Source organism: Podarcis vaucheri, assembly GCF_965113315.1.
Source record: "Podarcis vaucheri genome assembly, chromosome: 14".
In the NCBI taxonomy this organism is placed as follows: domain Eukaryota; kingdom Metazoa; phylum Chordata; class Lepidosauria; order Squamata; family Lacertidae; genus Podarcis; species Podarcis vaucheri.
This window is the reverse complement of record NC_138752.1, coordinates 12317083-12335214: the sequence shown is the minus strand read 5'-3', so window position 1 is coordinate 12335214 and position 18132 is coordinate 12317083. Positions and strand designations below refer to the sequence as shown.

Below are 18132 nucleotides of genomic sequence, written 5' to 3'. Positions count from 1 at the left end.
TGTGGGGATCTGTGTGCCTCCCCCCTTGTCACCTGCAGGAATTTAAATGCTAATGGCAGCACCTAGGTGGCAACTGGCTGGAGGCTACATTAGAACCCTGGCAGCAAACTCATAGGCGCCGACTCCATGGGGCTTGAGGGGGCTTGAGCCCCCTCAAAAAATTTTTTGGGGGGGCTCAGCCCCCCCAATAATCTCGGGCGCCCTTGCCGCCGTCCCCCGCCTCCTCCCCACCTGCTCCCTCCCCAGCCAGCCAGCCAGCCGCGCGCCCTAGCCGGAGAGCCCCGGCCGTCCCCCGCGAGAACAGGGGAATCCCCGGGGGCGGGGGCTTCTGCCTCTAGCCCCAGGTTTCCCGCATATCAGCTGTTCCGGAGCTGATTAATAGGCAGCAGCACGCTCTCCCCTATTCGCTCACGAGGGGGCGGCGCCACTTTATTTGCATATTCATGAGCTTATTTGCATATTCATGAGCTTATTTACATTTCACGAGCTTTCCCGGGCCCCCCCAATATTTTTTATAAGTCCGCGTCCCTGAGCAAACTGCAGGGTTCAAGGCACCACAGCAGTAAAATACAGAATCACATTGGCGTAAAATCAAGTATTTGCACTGGTGAGCAAGATCTCTGCATACCTCTTGGGTATTGCAGGATGCTGCCAGATTTATGCATTGCTCAAGGTTCTCTGACTCATTTTGGTGAGGGCAGTGATAGGTCTCATCAGCATCCCCATGGAAGGGAAATATTGAGAAGGTACAGGAAGTAAGAGGAACTTGACAGAGAGATGTTCCTTGTTCATATAGGGAACAAGCTAGCATTGCCTGAAGCTCTTGCCAGCAGCGATTTTTGTCAAAGAAGTAGAGAGGTTACTGTTCCGGTGGCTGTACCTGAACCATGATTAAAGAATTCCCTGCTGCACTCATTCCTAGGCTGAATGGAAAATGCCTCTCAAAATTCTCTGCTTAATTGGTAGGTGCCATTAACAGGTAGAAGCAGAATTCTCTGACAGTCTGCTCTTTGTTAAACAGAGATTCTGAGAGAATACAAATGGGGTGAGCAATCTCTGAACAAAACATAAAATAAAATTACTTCATTTTTTATTTTATTTTTTAGTATAGCAAGTTCTGCTTAGATAACTGTAGGTTCCATCTATGTCCATTTTTTTATTGCCTCCAAACAGAAAGTCTTCGTCCAGTTACCTGAAATTTTGCAAGGCTGAGCCATTGAAGGGGTAGCAGAATGCCTAAAAATATTATATTATAGACCCAGAAATGGAGGGAGGGAACAGTATCAATGACAGAGGAATGGCAGACGAAATTGATGGAAAATGCAGAAATGGCAGGTTTAACCAGCAGAATAAGAGATCAGGAAGAAAGACTGTTTAAAGAAGAGTGGGAAATATTTGCAGAGTATCTGAAGAATCATTGTGAGCAAATTAAAACGCTAGCAGGATTAGAGTAAATTAATTAAGTTGGGATAAATGAGAAAAAAACTAATATGGAGTAATTAGAATATGTAGCAGCAGAGGATAATTAGAATGAACCGTGGAAGGTGGGGAGGGAAGTTTATGAATAAATGATTTTTCTTTTTCATGAATGTAAATGTGAAATTTGTAAAAGTGAAAATTATAAATAATTTTTCTTTAAAAAGAGAAAAGTCCCCCACTGAAATAAATGGGGGGGGGATGAATGAACTAGTTACAATTTTAAGGGGGAATGAAAGAAACATGAAATAAAGTTTAAGAATGAAAAAGAATAGAGAGATGAAAAAAGGTCCTTACACATCCTTAAAGTGTGAAATGGACCTTAAATGGATCTCAGTCCTGAAGGGCAAACTGTGCCCAAATTAGCCACATCAGGGCAACCGTTCTGTTTGCTAAGTAATAGCGACCAATGGTGTAGCGGGGGGAGGGCTGGGGGAAATTGCCCTGGGGTGCAAAAATTGTTGGGGTGCAAAATTTCAACTCCCGGTGCTGCCTCAATACAGCTACATGCTTCCATCGCTGGGCTCCATTGAAAACAGCTTCTTGGTGTGAATCAGGAAGTGCTCTCTCTCCAGACAATGGAGTGAGTCTTCTTTTCTTATTTTTGCAGCTGCTATCTCCTGGGTGATGCGGACACCTTAGGCAGTTGAATGTGCACACTTACTCTGTCCATTTCTCTCCCACCCACCCACCTGCTCCGCTCTGCGCCGCAGTGGGAGCTGGCAACCCACGCTATGCCACTGATAGCGACGGAGTTTTTGAAATCCATCTCTTCTTCCCATTACCTTTCCAGGGATTGGTGTGTGTGCAATAGGCATAATTCAGCTGGCAAGGACCCAGACAGCAAATTTCTATGTAATTTTATTTTCTATATTCGGAAGGTAGTAGAGGTACACATAATTTGATTCCCTTACATTGCATGTTCCCAAGACTGCACATCAAACAGCTTTATGTCTGGCACGGGGGCACATTATTTATGAGAGAAAGACCACTTGATTTCTGTCTAGAGTGTGCATCGCAGTAAATCTGTACCTTTCTAGCCAACAATATATTTAATTCAGTTCGCAGACATTTTTGATGAATTGTGAGGCTTTTATGTATTTACTTCTTATCTTAACGCATCATGGCTATCAGGTTTTCATCATCAGTATGTTTATTGTGCTAGCCAAAGGCCATGGCAAAAACATAAAAACACAATTTAAAATACAAAATATAGATACATTTTATACTCAGTCTTCCTCTAAAAAAGTTCAGGATAGAGTACAGTGGTACCTCGGGTTACAGGCGCTTCAGGTTACAGTAAGCAGTGAAAGCAAATGCGTGTCTACACACAAGCAAGCCCTACTGAATTCAATGGGGTTTACTCCCAGGAAAGTAGAAGTAAGTTTAGTTGAACTCAGTGGGGCTTATGCATGCACAGATTCCACTTAGACCTCTGAGTGGGGAAGCAGATGCAACTTGACTAGTAAATCGCTTAAACTACTCATAAATTAGTTGAAAATATATTAAATATAATATATGGAAGTTTATTTAGTATTTTTATTAAATCTACTACTTCCTTACATTTTAAGGCCAGGGAGCCTCATCAAGGCCCTCAGCTGCTGCGGAGAAGTGCAGTACACCCTCTGCCGCTCTGGGGAGGTACGGCGGGACCCTCTGCCACCACAGGGAGGCGTAGTAAGGTAGCGTTACCATACGTCCCCAGTTCCCGGGGACAGTCCCCAGATTTGCAAATCTGCCCCCAGGAAATGTGGCAGCGGCAGTCTCAGCAGCCCAGAGCCAGCCTGGTGCACAACAAATCATATGGGAATTTCTGGCGAGGGAAAATGGTGGGCACCATGGCAGCGAGGAGCTCCTGAAGCCAGCCAGAGCCAATTGCTCTACTAGGCTGGCTCTGGGCTGCCAATTGCCGCTTCTGACACCACTGCCGAAGGGGAACCAGAGACGTCCGGAGGTACAGATCTCCTGCCCCCTTCCCCCTTTGTTTTGACTGATCAGGGGAGGCTCGGGAGTTGCAGGCGGGCAGCCGTTGCCCAGTTTTTAAAAAACTGAGCATTTATGTTTCACAGGGTGCGAAAGAAGGGCTTTGCACCTTTATACAATATACATGTGTGCTTGGGCCCAGGATCTTTTGCCTCACCACTACTGATTCCCTGGTGCTACTCAGCTTCAACAAAAAAAAAGTGTCCCCGGATTCATTGAAAAAAATCTGGTAACCGTATGGTAAGGCCCTCTGCCACTGCAGATATATATCGTGATATATCGTGATATGTCTGTTGTCTTTGTCCATGGAGTTTTCTTGGCAGGGATAATGGAGTGGCTTGCCGGTTCCTGTTCCAGGTGGATCACGGCGTGCTCTGGTCCATGGGGTCACAAAGAGTCAGACACGGCTAAACAACAACAAATATCGTGATATATCGTGATTTACCATTTAGCTGGTGATCTATCATGATGTTGAGAATCAGATATCAGCCAGCCCTACATTGGAGCCTTGTTAGCTTCTTGAAGGTGCTGTGTGCTGGTGCTGACAGGACTGGAAGAAAAGAAACAGCCCTGACTCCACGAAGCAAAGCATGAAAGCCAAGAAACTATTCTTAAGAGAAAGTGAGGAACAGTACCTCCCCTGTCTCCTAGCAACTAGCATTCCTCTGCCTTTTGGAGAGAAGACTTCCTTCCCTCCCATAGATATCCTGATCTGAAGGCTGGCCACAAGGATGACCTGTATCAAGACCCCGCACGGAAATTGGTTTCAGAGCCCAGTAAAAAATTGCTAAGTGTCAGGCAGCATCTGCTGAGAGCTTTATGGGATTTTTATTTGTACTTAGCCACAGTTATTTGGTTAACTCTTTGCAGTTCTGTAGGGTTCACTTTATTTCATTTTATTTTAATCAAACTTGAAGAGATGAAAAAGAGAGTGAGCAAGGGAAGTAATTCGCCCTCTCATTCTTTCTCTGGAAACGCAAAACGCATCTGCTGAAAGAGGTAACAAGTCAAATATAAGCAGTGCCATTTTTCTAGAAAAAGAGGTACTGGAGCTCACCATGAACGCCTCTTATAATGGCAATGGCGCCCACCTGTAAGGTGTCGGAACTGAGTTCTGGAGAGTTCTGGCTGAAAAAAATGCCCTGCATATTATAGACCATAGATGGGAAAACTTTTCCAGACTGAGTCCCACATTCTCTTCTCGGCAACCTTCCCAGGGCCACATGGCAGTGGCTGGCAGGGCCAGAAGCAAAGATAGGAGGAACAACTGGTCTACATTTGACCTTTGAAGAGAAGGACGGTTTCTGCACACTGAGGTCCAGCAGTTAGAGCAGGGGTCAGTATTAAGTTGTGGGTGAACATATCAGACAACACAGCGATTCTTCAAATAGCTCTTGTTTATTCACAGGCCAGAACAGAACAGAACTGAAGTGTTCAGCCAGCCTGCTTATATAGAGCTCCACTACATCGCAACTGTAGCAACTTTCTGTAACTATCCAATCACTGAACGTCACTTTCAATCCCTTATTTGTATATGTGGACCTGAGTGGAAACTATCTACAGTATCCCCCTGCTGGCCCAGGGTGAGAACTTCAGTACATAACAGTCAGCAAACTTTTTCAGCCGTGGCCCGGTCCACCGTCCCTCAAACCATGTGGTGGGCCAGACTATATGTTGAAAAAATAATAACGAATGAATTCCTATGCCCTACAGATAACCCAGAGATGCATTTGAAATAAAATCACACATTCTACTCATGTAAAAACACCAGGCAGGCCCCACAAATAACCCAGAGATGCATTTGAAATAAAAGGACACATTCTACTCATGTAAAAACATGCTGATTCCCAGACCATCCGTGGGCCAGATTTAGAAGGTGATTGGGCCAGATCTGGCCCCCGGGCCTTAGTTTGCCTACCCATGGGTTAGAGTGTTGGACTCCCACCTGGGAGACCAGGGTTATAATCTGCACTCGAGCAGGAAACTCACTGGGTGACCTTAGACCAGTCACTGCCTCACAGCCTAAGCTACCTCTGATTTTTACATCACTTACATTTAACTTACTGTACAGAGGTAAGAACTGCCCACATTTATATCTGGCCCTGCTTAGAGGTTGTTTAATGTTTGGAGCATTCATGACTGTGAGGACTGGGAAGTGTATTTGTCAGAATGTCAAATATAAGCACTAAAATACAATATATAAATATTAGGTAAAGTTAAAGAACTCCTGGATGGTTAAGTCCTGTCAAATTCGACTATAGGGTGAATTTGCTCATCCCCGTTTTCAAGCTGATTCCCCCGTTTCTACCCTGCTTAACAAAAAATCAGACAACAGACTGAGAAGTAAGTTTAAAAATTAGTTTACTTACGCATAGGCTTGGGTTAGTTCTCAGCAACAGTAGCAGTAAAAACTATGCAGGTAAAGTACTTATATTTACAATATAAAGTAAAGGTAAAAGGTAAATGACCTCTGGACAGTTAAGTCTGGTCAAAGGCAACTATGGGGTGCGGCGTTCATCTTGCTTCAGATGGAGGGAGCCGGCATTTGTCCACAGACAGCTCTCCGGGTCATGTGGCCAGCATGACTAAACAGCTTCTGGTGCAATAGGACACCATGACAGAAACCAGAGCACATGGAAACACCATTTACCTTCCTGCCGCAGCGGTACCTATTTATCTACTCATGCTGGTATGCTTTCGAACTGCTAGGTTGGCAGGAGCTGGGACTGAGCAATGGGAGCTCACTCCATTGCAAGGATTCGAACCACCAACCTTCCAATCAGCAAGCCCATGAGGCTCAGTGGTTTAGACCACAGTGCCACCCGTGTCCCTATATAAATATTATAAACACTGAAACCAATTACAAGAAACGCAACCAATAAAAATTTTGAAATGCATCCATTCAAATGGAAGACAGTCTTGCAGATCCTGCCTAACTAAAAGAAGCCACGAGCACTGAAAACCCCCTCAAATCAAGGGTCAAAAAGGGAAATGTTTTGCCCAGTGCCAAATGTAGATAAAAATGGCACCTGTTGAGTCTACTTTGCATAGCTGTCAACTTACAGATTTGAAAATAAGGGACCAGCAGCCTCAACAATAAGGGATCAGCAGCCAAAATAAGGGATTTTAGTCAGTCAGCAGCCAAACAAAGCCTCAAGCGGTGGTTCCCACAGCGCAGCAACCCGGCAAAGGGGATGCAGCAAGGAAAACCACTGTCACCTCTCCTCTGGGAAGCGCTGAGCAAAGGCGAGTTCCCAGGCAACGTGGCTGATTTGATCAGCACAAGGCATGCAAGCTCCACCCCCCAGGCGTTCTTAGACTCCTTATTGGGTGAGCAATGGAGCCAAGCAACACAGTTGGAGCCTCCCTCCTCCCTGGCCGACAAGGAGGGAGGGAGAGGAGCTGCTTCCTTTGAAACCCGGGAAATTTAAGGGACATCATCAATAAGGGACAGCAGCGGGACACGGCGCTGGGATAAGGGACTTTCCCGCCAAATAAGGGGCAGCTGACAGCTATGTGCTTTGGGAGAGCATTCCACAAGCAGTTGTGCAGAGCCCACCCGACTCTTTAAGGTTGTGCTTTAACACAAGGCCTGCCTACCTCATTTCTCTGGCTTCCTCTCAAGAAAGAAGAGGCTTCTTTTCCTTTCAGACAAAATAAAATAAAATTGGGCTACTGACCCGGATGCTTTTTTAAAAAAAAAAAAAAGCGAGAAAATTTCTAGGTTTGTATTTTCTGGTTGGTTGGTTGAAAACTCTACAGAGAGAGAGAAACAGAAGCAGACAGATGATTGTGATATATTTATATATCTGTCTGGGAAAAGATTAAAGCAATTCCACCAAATTTCATGGCTTTCCACTTCAACAAATCCATAATTATAGTAATTCCCCCCCCCCCGAATGTGGGAACAGAAGGAAGGCAAGGAGATGGTAGACTGCAGATGAAACGAATCTGAGCTCTGCAAAATTCAGAGTAATAATGCTAGGTGCCCCTCGAGAGCAGAGCAGAGGTGATGGCGCTCATGGTCAAGCTCTGCAAAACCTCAATGGAGGCTCGTCATCCATCCACATTCAATTCGGGGAATTATTCCCATTTCTCCCAAGATAAGATCAGAGCCCAGCTGAAACCCACCATGCCAACATGATAGCACAGAACTGAGGGGGTGTGTCAAATGGAACAGCTCAATGTGGGTGCATTATCAGCCATTGGCATAACAGAATGTGACGCATAGGCAGATTTGTCAATAGTGCTCCCAGGCAGAAGCTATCCTTAAATTTGTGGAGAGATAACAGGAATTGCAGGTGGGAGGTATGCTTAAGAACCTGCCCTTAAAAAGCAAACACAACTGCAAGTACCAGTATTTTAGTCCAACTCATGGCTGTCCAAATGTGAACACAGTCCACACCATATAGAGATGTGAGCTATATTATCCCCAAAATGTTGAACTTCCCCCCTGTAGAAAGGCATAGGGATCATGAATCAGTTCATTTCAGTTTATCAGTTTCTCGTTTTTCCAAGCTTAATTTCAGTTCTCTGCACTCCCATATTAGTTTGCATTTCACTAATATTTGCATTTTAATGTACCTCTTATCTTAACATATGCATTTTTCTACACATTTCTTGACAGGAGAACCGCATTCCAAAATTTGTAGAAGAGCAAATTCTGAGGCTGGTTGAGTTTCGTTTTGTGTATTGTTTGGAAAAGTGCAAATTAGATAGCTTTGCCTTTAAATGTGACCTGAATCGAATTTGTCCTGTATCCCTGGTGGCAGGGCCACTGAAAGGTGGATAAAGGGGGCACAAATGTACTGCACCCCATAACTAGCAGGAGCTCCAAACTGCCAGGTTTCATTAAAAAAAAAAGTTTATCTCAACTCTGCCTACAAAGAAATCTATGAAGCAAAGTATGAGCTCCACCCACCTACTGCTCTTCAACAGAATAAACGCTCAATACAGACTGGATGCCATCTAACCTCTGTGTAAGCAAATCAGGATATCTACTCATTAAATAGGTCATCTGGAGTCACCCCTAGTCACTCTGCAGTCCTGATCCTCGGTTTGTTCTTCAGTCCTACCTCTGGACTCCCAACTGGTCCTTCATCTCAATTCCTGGCTTTTCCGTCAGTCTTACTTTCCAGTTCATTTTGACTTCTTGTCCACTTGAGCCTTCTGGCTTCCACCTCCAGGCTAACTCTAGTCTGCTTGCATGGTCTATCCTTAATACCCAACTAGGGATCAGATTTTTGTCCTTTGCAGCCCTCTGCCATCACTATACCCTGACTATACCCTGACTCATGTTATTGTTGTAATATACCGTTAGTGATTCACACTTGCGTGCATGAAAGGGTTAACCTGACCCCGGAGCTCAAGTACCCAGTGTGTGTGGTTTAGCAGGCTCCCATCAGCATTTTCTTACCCTCTTTCTCTCCCTGCCTCTCCTGCTACCTGGAATGAGTAAGAAGCCATGTGGAATGGTTCCCAGGTCATGTAGAAAAACCAAGTGAAATACCTCTCTAAAACAAGATTTTTACAGCCTGCAGATGGCATGATTCTTCTGTAAGGAAACCAAGTTATTTTTTAGAAAGTTGCTTGGAACCTTTTCTTCTTTAATTTTACTGCCAATGGATGGAGACTCGTCTGCTGTAACTCCTGAAACTCTGTGTACAATATTCCCTTATTTGCAAAAGTTACTGTCTGTGATTTATTCTAGCCTAGGTATTTTTGTGGGGAACATTTGTTTAAAGATGGGTGAGGACAGATGTAAATCTAACCAAGTTTTCATGTGCTTGCAGCAATCACCATTGGGAGAGTAAAGAAGCTCTCTTCCAAACCTCTCTAACAGAGATCACTACTTCCTATTTAGGCATTGGGATACTGGAGAGCTGGCAAACCTACCCAGAAGTCCCTCTGGACAACACCACACTGGCTTAATTATTTTGCCAGACTCACTTTTGTAAGGATTAGGGTCCAGCTCTACAACGTACTGCATTCTTAGGGGCAGCAGAACCCTGAGGAGAAATTTTTGGGCTCTCTGTGATTTCCTGTATCATCCAAGATGCGCAGTGTATTTCTAGATCTGAGTCTTCAGACAGCTGATGTAGAACCCCATCTCCAGCTAAAGCTGGCCAGTCTCAGATATTTGGAACAGGCAAGGAGGAAGTCTGTGTGGGCTGCCTCATTTGCATTTAGCAACAGCTCCATCTCTTGCAGTAGAGCAAGCCAAACCTTTTAATGAATGATGGATCACAAACAAATCACACCACACACACAGAAGGAATTTTAAGAACCGGAGGGAGGTGTTTAGTACAAAGAGACTGATTTATATGAATAAATAACAACACAACATGCCAGGCTGTGATTCCTAGTTTGGAAAGTTGGGGAGTTTAAAAATACAGGCACAATATCGTTACATCTAAATATATCTCCTTTTACATACTACAGTCTGGAACAAGAGAGCATTGTACAAAGGCAATAAATCTGTCAGTAAGGAGCATTCCACTAGAAATGTATTTTGTAAAGGTTTTTTTTTAAAAGATGAGAGAAACAGTGAAAAATACCAGCAGGTGCTTGTTTTTGGTTGTAGTAAGAATGGAGGGTAGAACACTAAATATAACCCAATTAAATTATTTTTCTCATTTTGATTCCCCACCCCCAATTGTCGTTATCATGATGATGATGATGATGATAATTTTTTATTTATATCCTGCCCTCCCCAGCCGAAGCAGGGCTCAGGGCAGCTAACAACAATAAAATAAGACAACATTTTAAAATCATTTCAATAAAAAAATTACTTCAAATCAAATTGATGGCAACCATTGGGTAGAGTTCTGTGAAGATTGCCAAAGGAGGGAGTCAGGCTGTGCCCTGGCCAAAGGCTTGGTGGAACAGCTCTGTCTTGCAGGCCTTGCGGAAAGATGTCAAGTCCCGCAGGGCCCTAGTCTCTTGTGACAGAACGTTCCACCAGATTGGAGCCACAACCGAAAAAGCCCTGGTTGAGGCCAGCCTAACCTCTCTGTGGCCTGGGACCTTCAAGATGTTTTTGTTTGAAGATTGTAAATTACTCTGTGGGACATACCAGGAGAGGCGGTCCCGTAGGTACGAGGGTCCTAGTCCGTATAGGGCTCTGGAGGTTAAAACCAGCACCTTAAACCTGATCCTGTACTCCATCGGGAGCCAGTGCAGCTGGTATTGCACCTTAAAATTATATACATTTTTATAATTGGGCTTTCTGTTGCTTAAATAGTAGCCTGTTCCTGAATGGCCTAAGACCCCTGTTGAAATCAAAATAGCTTTTTAAAATATAATTTCTTAATTGTAAATATTGATAAAACGAGAACCTGGTGCAACCATCTTCTCTACTGTTTGGTCATGTGACTTAAATATGCATTCAATCAGTCAAAATTCTTTAAACATTATCACATCACTTTCTTATGAGCAGTAGTAGTTTGCCATGGCCCTCCCTTCTGTAAATACAAATTTCCTGAGCCAGCTGGGATATCCCTGGTGATTTCTCTACATATTTCCCAAACTTTGATAAAACACCACAGTCTTAAATGGGCTGGGACAACAAAGGAAGCTCAGATTGGCACTGAAACAGCAGCCATATGGACGCCAAGTGAGTCTGTAGGGAGATCATTGCACATTCGATGTGCATTAAATTGCATGGATCTGCCCTCCGTTGGCACTGTTTGTCATTGGCGCTTGCTCTGCCTGTCTCTGCCTCCACCTACTGGTGACCTCCCTGCCTCTACCAGTCCCAAAGGGCACTAGACCCCACTGCCCCACCTGTTAAGTAAAGATAAAGGACCCCTGGACGGTTAAGTGCAGTCAAAGGCGACTATGGGGTTGCGGTGCTTATCTTGCTTTCAGGCCAAGGGAGCTGGCGTTTGTCTACAGACAGCTTTCCGGGTCATGTGGCCAGCATGACTAAACTGCTTCTGGTGCAACAGAACATCGTGATGGAAACCAGAGTGCACAGAAATGCTGTTTACTTTCCTGCCACAGCGGTACCTATTTATCTACTTGCACTGGTGTGCTTTTGAACTGCTAGGTTGGCAGAAGCTGGGATAGAGCAACGGGAGCTCACCCCGTTGCAGGGATTTGAACCTCCGACCTTCCAATCGGCAGGCCCAAGAGGCTCAGTGGTTTAGACCACAGCGCCACCTGCGTCCCACGATGCATGATGCGTGGAGAGCAAGGGTGACCCTGTGTCTTGCTTTAGAGCCCTTGATCTTCCATAGAATCCTAGAATTGTAGAGTCGGAAAGGATCTCACGGATCCAACCCCCTGTAATTCAGGAATCTTTTTGCCCAGCGTGGGGCTCAAACCCACGACCTGCGATTAAGAGCCTCATGCCGAAGGTGTCTTCTATATTCATGGCTGTGTAGCCCCAGGTTTCATTTAGAGACAACCATATGGAGAGAGAACAGGAGCTCTGAAGTTGCCCAGCAACTGTTTGCAGCACCTAGGCAGCAGACTGAGGAGACAGAGTGGTTACCTGGTTGCATTCTTCCCCATGATGGGGAGATGGATTAGTCAATCTCGGCCCTCCAGATGTTTTGAGACTACAGTTCCCATCATCCTGGACCACTGTTCCTCCTAGTTATGGAGCATGGGAGTTGTAGGCCAAAAACATCTGGAGGGCCATGGTTGAGGAAGCCTGGATTAGTGAGTGGATTTGGTGAGACAGATCCAAACACCAGAACAACTAACTCTTCAGATGCTTGCTGTGATACATTGGGTGAGCAACTTTATCTTCAAATAAAGAAGAAAGCACTATACACTGAAAGCAATATCAGGCCACTTTAAACAGCCACGGCTTCCCCCATAGAATCCTGGGAACTGTAGTTTGTTAAGGCTGCTGAGAGTTGTTAGGAAATCCCCTCAAAGGCATACCACCCCCAGTGTTCCCTGTGAAGAGAGATGGATCATGAAACCACTCTGGGAATTGTAGTCTTGGAAGGGGAACTCTCTGCACCCTTTACCTTCACCATTCACAGGATCCCCGGTTCACTTAGGATCAGATTCAGTTGCTGCAACCTGAGGATGTGGACGGGGCACCTACAAGCGTGTAGCCAGTGGTTGCTCTATTGACCTTTGCCCATCTTGACTTACTAGAGCATGCCATCCCATGTCTGGGCAAAGTGATGGAGAAGCTGGTTGCCAGGCAACTTCAGGGATACCTGGATGAAGCTGATTATCTATCCAGATCCATTTCAGTCTGGCATAAGGCCCCTTTTTGGCATTGAAACGGCCTGATTGCCCTGACTGATGTCCTTTAACAGGACAGGAGTAGGAAGGAGCACACTCCTCTTGGTTCTCCTGGATCTTTGAGCAGCTTCTGAGGTCACCAACTGCGACATCCTTCTGGATCACAGCAGTGAGCGAGGCTGTGTAGGATGGTGGTTCTGCTCCTACCTGACCAAACAACCCCTTTCCCTGGACTATTTTGGGCCTTCCATAGTAACTCAAGTTGGTATAAATTAAGAAGGGAAACTTTTCCCAGCATGGCAGTTGTGTAGTGTGGGGCACAGGGGTGGTTGCCCCAGGTGCAAAATTATTAGGGGCGCAAAATTTCAAAATAAAAAATTAGCATGCCCTCCCCCTCAGTCTGTGCCTCTCTCAAGAGGCAGGGAACGCCTCAAATCCCACCCACCGTGGTCTCACAATTGCACTCTCATGCTTTACTTCCCTCACTTCTTCTATCAGGTGAAAGGCACATATTTTGTTGAGCTGTTTATATTGTGTTTGGGGTGGCAGTTGCTGTGATCTGCATTTAACACTGCATTTAACAAGGTGAAAAGGGAGAAATGGGTGGGGAGGTGATCCAGGAGGTGGGTGGGCTGCAATTGCCATGCCAGTGCTGTCATATGTTACAGGGCACAATACTTGTCTTGCCCCGGGTGTTTGCAACCCATGTTACACCACTGGGGTATGGAAATAAGTATCTCCCATCATCACCAGCTAAGGTCTGCCAATTAAGCTCCTGTTAAAAGTCCCAACACAGGTGGTGGTTTTTTAAAACGTTGGCCACTCTTGTCATGAATCACCTTGAATTGTGAAGTCATTCTGGTTAAAAAGCAGAGAGAGAGAGAGAGAGAGAGAGAGAGAGAGAGAGAGTAATTATCATAATCATGAAGTTAAATCAATGGTGTTAATTGTCATTAGCAGCTGTTAACACTTGCTATGGTTCATGTGGAGAGCTTGGTCTGGACCAGAAATCTCTGTGCACCAGCATCAGGACAGCAAATCAAAAGCACTTACGGAACCAGCAAGTCCTAATTATTAGCGTTTGGTTTACAGTATGTTTTCCCCTTTAGCCCCAGCGCAGTCATTAAAGTCTTAACAAATTGAGATCAGCACTTTGCTCCCTGCAAATCATTGAAATGCTATGGTGACTAATATCCTACTCTGCTCAGTTGCCTTTGGACGTACGGAGCTATGCTTTGAAAAGAAGGAAGAAGAACTATGGTGTCCCTGGCAGTGGCAGGTGACCATCGAGACTGGAAGGCTAAGATGCCAACAGCAGGTGGAGCCAAAGCCAGCAACAGGCAGAACCAACTGATTCTCATTTGCACACAGACACACCATTCTCCTCCCTACCAAGTTCTAGGCTGCTCCTCACTGTTGAGTGTGCGGGTGGTACCATTTTGGCTGCTTAAGCAATCTACACAAAGCAGAGCATCAGAAAAAGAGGGAAGGGAAAGCGCTCCTACACACAGCACACAGCTGAATTCTGGAACCTGCTCGGCAGGGCCGGCTACCAACCTCGATAGCTTTGAAAGAGGATTAGAGAAATTCCTGGAGGAGAGGGCTATCTTCGCTATGCTCAACTTGGAATCAGCAGTGCTTTTGATGACCAATTGCTGGAAACCACAGGAGGTGTGCTCTTGTGCTCAGACCCCCCAGGTGTCATAGAATCATAGAATCATAGAGTTGGAAGAGACCACAAGGGCCATCGAGTCCAACCCCCTGCCAAGCAGGAAACACCATCAGAGCACTCCTGACATATGGTTGTCAAGCCTCTGCTTAAAGACCTCCAAAGCAGGAGACTCCACCACACTCCTTGGCAGCAAATTCCACTGTCGAACAGCTCTTACTGTCAGGAAGTTCTTCCTAATGTTTAGGTGGAATCTTCTTTCTTGTAGTTTGGATCCACTGCTCCGTGTCCGCTTCTCTGGAGCAGCAGAAAACAACCTTTCTCCCTCCTCTATGTGACATCCTTTTATATATTTGAACATGGCTATCATATCACCCCTTAACCTCCTCTTCTCCAGGCTAAACATGCCCAGCTCCCTTAGCCGTTCCTCATAAGGCATCGTTTCCAGGCCTTTGACCATTTTGGTTGCCCTCCTCTGGACACGTTCCAGTTTTTCAGAGTGTCCCTGTTTTCCAGGGACAGTCCCAGATTTACAGAAGCTGTCCCAGTTTCTGATTTGACCCCGGAATGCTCCGCTTTTCCTTAGGATGTCCCTGTTTTCATCAGAGAAATGTGGGAGGGTATGTATGGAGTTATGCAACCCCCAAGGCAATGAGTTTGGAAGACATCTGAAGGCAGCCTTGTATAGGGAAGGTTTTTTAAAAGTTTCGTTATGTTTTTATATACAGTGGTACCTCTGGATGCGAATGGGATCCATTCCGGAGCCCCGTTCGCATCCTGAAGCGAACGTAAAATGCGTCTGCGCATGCGTGGGCCACATTTTGCTGCTTCATGCATGTGCACGACGTCATTTTGAGCATCTGTGCATGCGCGAGCAGCGAAACCCAGAAGTAACGTGTTCCGTTATTTCTGGGTCGCTGCGGAGCACAACCCGAAAATGCTTAACCTGAAGCGTATTCATCCCGAGGTATGACTGTATGTTGGAAGCTGCCCAGAGTAGCTGGGGCAACCTCCCTGTTTCCTTTTTTTTTTTTTAAAGATATTTATTAAAGTTTCCAATTTTTAACAAACAAAAAGAAAAAAACAAACATAAAAATATTAAAAACACATTAATTTCACAACTTATTTTCTTGTAACTTGTTTCCCCGACCTCCTCGTACCTCCCCTTCTTGTATACCTAGTTTGAGTTGTTTATACAGCAAATCCTTATCTCAACATCTTAAATTATTGTAGCTTTAAATTCTTTACTTACAAAAAGAAAGTCATTTTATCATAATTACAGCTTGAAACCCCTTAAGTTCAATCCAACATCATTCAACATTCCTTAATTTTACAATATTTTTGTAAATAGTCCTTAAATTTTTTCCAGTCTTCTTCTGCCGACTCTTCTCCCTGGTTACGGTTTCTGCCATTCATTTCTGCCAGCCCCATACAGTCAATCAGCTTCATCTGCCATTCTTCCAAAGTGGGTAGTTCTTGTGTCTTCCAATACTTTGCAATAAGTATTCTTGCTGCTGTTGTGTAACCTCCCTGTTTTCATTGGAGAGATGTTGGAGGGTGCTTGTGCATGAATTCTGCTTGCAGGTTTCCCAGTGAGGCATCTGCTTGGCCATTGTGAGAAAAAGGATGCTACACTAGATAGGCCTGATCCAGCAAGCTCTTTGACTCCTTACTTGCACCATTGACCCCAGACCACACACCCCACTGGCCTTTGCTCTGCGCTGTCGAGTTCCCTGCACGGCTGATTCTGCTTCTTACTCGCTGGCCTGCCTTTTAAGTTCTGTTCGGCAAGAAAATGCCCTCAATTGTACCCCTATGGCCCCTCCACCCACCCACTGGCATCTCTCTCCTCCCCACTCCCCGCCGCCCCACAAAGGTTGCCCACGAGGGAGCGCGATCCTCGGGTCCAGTAGCGTGGGGAGTGCAGGGGGGCCGGCCGCACCGGGCGCAACATCTGGGGGGGGGGCGCTCACACTCACAGCTCTCTGCCCCTACCTTGCTCACTCAGGGTTAGGGGGCGCAAATTACTTGCCTTGCCCCGGGTGCTGACAACCCACGCTACGCCACTGCTCGGGTCCTCCCAATCCTTTGAGTTACGCGCTCGGTATAAGGGAATGCACGAGGAAATAACGTGGAGACGCCCGGAGAGAGGAGGAGGGAGTTGCTGGAAAGCGATCCAGCTGGATCTCACATCAAGGGGCAGCGAGGAGAACCAGGGAGAAAATACTGTTCCTGCTTCTTGAGCTCTTCCCCCATCCCCAGCCCCTCTTCCTTCTCCCCACCCCAGGCTGCCCCTCAAAAAAAAAGAGAGAGCCAACGCCACCGGCCGGCCAGCTTCTTGGCTCCGCCTGTGCCAGCAGCCCGACGCTTTTCGCTGCTAGGAAAAGGAGGAGGAGGTGGCGGCGGCGGTTTGCTACTGCATGTGGCGGAGCTGACCCGGCACTGGGCTGGGAGGAGGAGGAGGAGGAGGAGGCGGACCGGACCGGACCGCCCTCCTTGTCCCTCCCTCCTTCTCCAAGTAGTCCGGGCGCCCGACTTCTCGCAAGCGGCCGAGTCGAGGCGTTTGCGCTCTTGGAGACGCGGAGCCCGGGCAGCTGCTGCGCCGCGCCACCATGGATTCGGATTCCGGAGAGCTGAGCGAGGGGGAGCTGGTTTCTTCAGCAGGTAAAAAAAGAGAGAGAAAGAGGCCGGCACTTTTTTGGAAAGATGGGGAGGCTCTTGCCTAGCCCGGGCTGCTGCCACGAGGGAGGACCAGGGAGGAAAAGGGCAGGCAGTTGATTTGGCGCTGGGGCGCGCGCGTTTCCTTGCCCGCTTCCAAGCCACCGCAAACTGGGAAGATCTAGGGAGGGGGTTGGGGTTATTGCTAGAAAGAAGAGGGGCTTGGAAGCGGCACTCGTACCTTTACCCCCGGCTCTTTTGCACCCTGAATGAATCATATCCATCACCACCGCGTTCAGTTGGACGTGGGCGGGTCTTCTGTGGAAGGCTGCATCTCTTCAGAGTTCCTGCCTGGTCTTTGGCGGCTGGGTTGGGAGGAGGAACGTACTCTGTGCATGCTCAGAGAGCCACGGTGTTGTTGTTATTAGTCGCGCGGTGACAGAGGGTTTTGAAAGGACAGGGTGGGGGCTGTGCTAACAGGAGGATATATTCTGATATGTGAGCAACCCGTTGCCTCCAGAATGAATTTCTGCCGGATATGCAATTAGTTGTCTTTGGTGGAGCAGCAGCAATGGGGTTCGCATCGCTGCTGGATCAGGCCAGTCCAGCGTCCTGTTCTCACAGTGGCCAACAAGATGCCTGTGGAAAGCCCCCAGGCAGGACCTGAGTTCAACAAGCTGTTTCCCCACTTTTGCTCCCCAGCAGCTGGAATCCAGAGGCATTGCGCTTCTTTTTTAAAAAATGTTTTTATTAGCAATTTCAACATAACAGCTTATCAAAACATATCATATTCATTATTTCCCCCCTTTTTTCCCCACCCCTCCAAACCCTCCCTCCCCTCCCCCAGAGACTTCCCTCAGCTCCTCTCTCTGATTTCTCAACACATATTATTCTCTGCATGTTATAAAATTATGCAACTCCTACATTATCTATCTGCCATGCTATCAATCAATAAATTTGTGTATGTTTATTCAAAACCTGCCAAGGAGTCCAATTCATTTTGTTGTCTTTCTTTTTAAGTAATTTGTAAAAAGTTCCCATTCTTGTTTAAAGTCACAGTTGTCCTTATCTCGTAGATTGTATGTCAATTTAGCCAGTTCTGCACAATCCATCAATTTCTCTTGCCACTGTTCTTT

General features: G+C 46.2%; 1 protein-coding gene and 1 long non-coding RNA gene across 2 annotated transcripts in view; one reads left to right on the top strand and one right to left on the bottom strand.

Moving 5' to 3' along the window:
* Positions 1 to 18132, bottom strand: part of LOC309518551 — a 334884-nt gene that overhangs the window by 262977 nt on the left and 53775 nt on the right. The window lies entirely within an intron of this gene.
* Positions 16508 to 18132, top strand: part of TNFAIP8L3 (TNF alpha induced protein 8 like 3) — a 70844-nt gene continuing 69219 nt past the window's right edge. The window contains exon 1 of the mRNA XM_082198869.1: positions 16508 to 17002. Within this exon, the coding sequence (XP_082054995.1) occupies positions 16951 to 17002 (52 nt within the window). The 5' untranslated portion in view covers positions 16508 to 16950. The remainder of the gene's footprint in view (positions 17003 to 18132) is intronic.